This window comes from Pocillopora verrucosa, chromosome 10 (assembly GCF_036669915.1).
Source record: "Pocillopora verrucosa isolate sample1 chromosome 10, ASM3666991v2, whole genome shotgun sequence".
Classification (NCBI taxonomy): domain Eukaryota; kingdom Metazoa; phylum Cnidaria; class Anthozoa; order Scleractinia; family Pocilloporidae; genus Pocillopora; species Pocillopora verrucosa.
In genome coordinates, this window is record NC_089321.1 from 2,187,296 (window position 1) to 2,189,244 (window position 1,949).

The 1,949-nt window shown below is 38.6% G+C and overlaps 1 protein-coding gene across 1 annotated transcript; it reads left to right on the forward strand.

The window, feature by feature from the left end:
- The first annotated feature begins 240 nt into the window (after window positions 1-240).
- On the forward strand, window positions 241-1,349 carry LOC131791197 (pancreas transcription factor 1 subunit alpha-like). The gene is made up of 2 exons (XM_059108528.2): window positions 241-697; window positions 1,020-1,349. Exons 1-2 carry the CDS (start codon window positions 313-315, stop codon window positions 1,175-1,177), a joined length of 543 nt encoding a protein of 180 aa, XP_058964511.1. The 5' UTR covers window positions 241-312; the 3' UTR covers window positions 1,178-1,349.
- The last annotated feature ends 600 nt before the right edge of the window (window positions 1,350-1,949 follow it).

Sequence of the window (1,949 nt, forward strand, 5' to 3'; positions counted from 1 at the left end):
ATTTACTGCCTTTTAAACGCAAATCAAGCGATATGAAATTTCGTCGTGTATTGAAAGTTTTTGCATAGTTTTATTAAACGCTGAACTCACACTTAGTTGCAGTCGGCAGAATACTCATCACAATAGAAAAGTGACACAGCTCTGTATCGAAGCATTGTTTCTCATGCTCGCCTGTGATTGGTTCGTTGGCCGCCTAAAAGTGGCTATAAGTCGACCGACTTGTGAGAAACGTGTGCCAACTGTGTATTAGCTGGAGCGAAAAACCTTTCAGGAGCATCAAGTCTCCCCAAGGAAAATCTTAATCGTTAACAGATGGAGAGCCCGATCACTTTTCGTGAGAGTCAGTCGCAGTTGACAAGTCAATTTCATTTCACCTCCGCGGACCATCACGAGAAGAGCTTAAAGCGAAAGCGAAGAAGGAAATCCCCAACACAGCAAATCGCACAACGACATGCAGCAAACTTACGCGAACGAAAACGAATGCAAAGCATAAACGAGGCATTCGAGGGCCTTCGACATCACATCCCCACGCTACCTTACGAAAAAAGACTATCGAAAGTCGACACTTTACGACTAGCTATCGGATACATTGGTTTTCTTACAGAAATGATTAGTTCGGATATGAGCCACAGTCAAGCGCTACAACCAACATCTTCGGAACAACCCAGAAAAGTTATGATATGCCATAGAGGTTTCGGTGAGTACATGTTGGAGTGAATTTTTCGCTTTGGTAACTGAAGTTTATACCCATCTGGGAAGTTCTCACGTACATATAGGGCTGATGGCTAATAATCAAAATGACGTTTTGGTCATTTTTTTGCATTTTATAAACTGCAAATTAAAGGAAATCTCGCCAAAATCGGTTGGAAAATCCTTAAAGAGCAAACAAGAGCCACCCTTACCATTCCATATAACACACGAGGCAAAATCCACATATCATTTATACATTTCAACTCTTTTATTGATATTCTTCGTGTTTGCTCACTTTTTTTTCCTCGCCTTGTTTTCCCTTTTGGCAGGTACTCAAGAGTACGGTCTTCCGCCATTAACAGGCCATTCACTGTCGTGGACAGATTCGAAGAAACCCAAACTATCGTCCAGTATTATGAAAGCGAAAATTTGGACCCCTGAAGATCCTAGAATACATAACAATGCAATGTATCCTTCGCCTTTGTGAGAAAAGGAAAATACTGTTAATTACACTTTATGCCACGGCAAGGAAAATATTGAACTTTAATTGCAATTTAGCAGAGGTAGAATTATTTTTTAATGATTAGCTTGTGAGGATGACATTGTAATATATCTGGAAGCCCGAACGAAGTTTTAATATAAAGAGAGATTTTTTTTTTTCATTTGTGGGTTAGTGTAGTGTGTCGTGTTTGCATTTTTCTCTGAGGGAGGAATTCTAATCAAATAAACTTAACGGTGACTGGTTTTTCTGTAAAACGTTTTTGTAAATTTTTTCTCTCTCCAAGCTAAACACATCTAGAATTTGTACATTAAAAAACGTTGAATTCCACATTACTTGTGTGATTTTTATTTTTGGGAAAGTTAAGTGGCATAATCTCTTTGATAAGTAAATTTATGAAAAATATAATTCGTCATGGGGATAAACTGTACGGCCTTTTGTTACATTTGAATTTAACAAAAGAGTGAATGTGGTCTCACTGCGCGGGAGACTTAATTTACATAAAACTGCTCGACTTTTCGTAGCTCGGTATTATTGGCAAATTAAAGATTAATGAGCTGCGCAAAATATAATCGCTCTGAAAAAAGAACCGGATCATGTTTGCTTCCTCTCTCCTCAACGAAGGCTCAAACTTCAGGGCGTTTGTCTTGTGTCGTGGAATATTATAACTAACGGGCCTTTGACTTTACCGTGTGTGCTCCTTGTGTCATAAAGAAACCTATCAGATTTCTAAAGACTCGTATAGAATGGTTGAGTAATC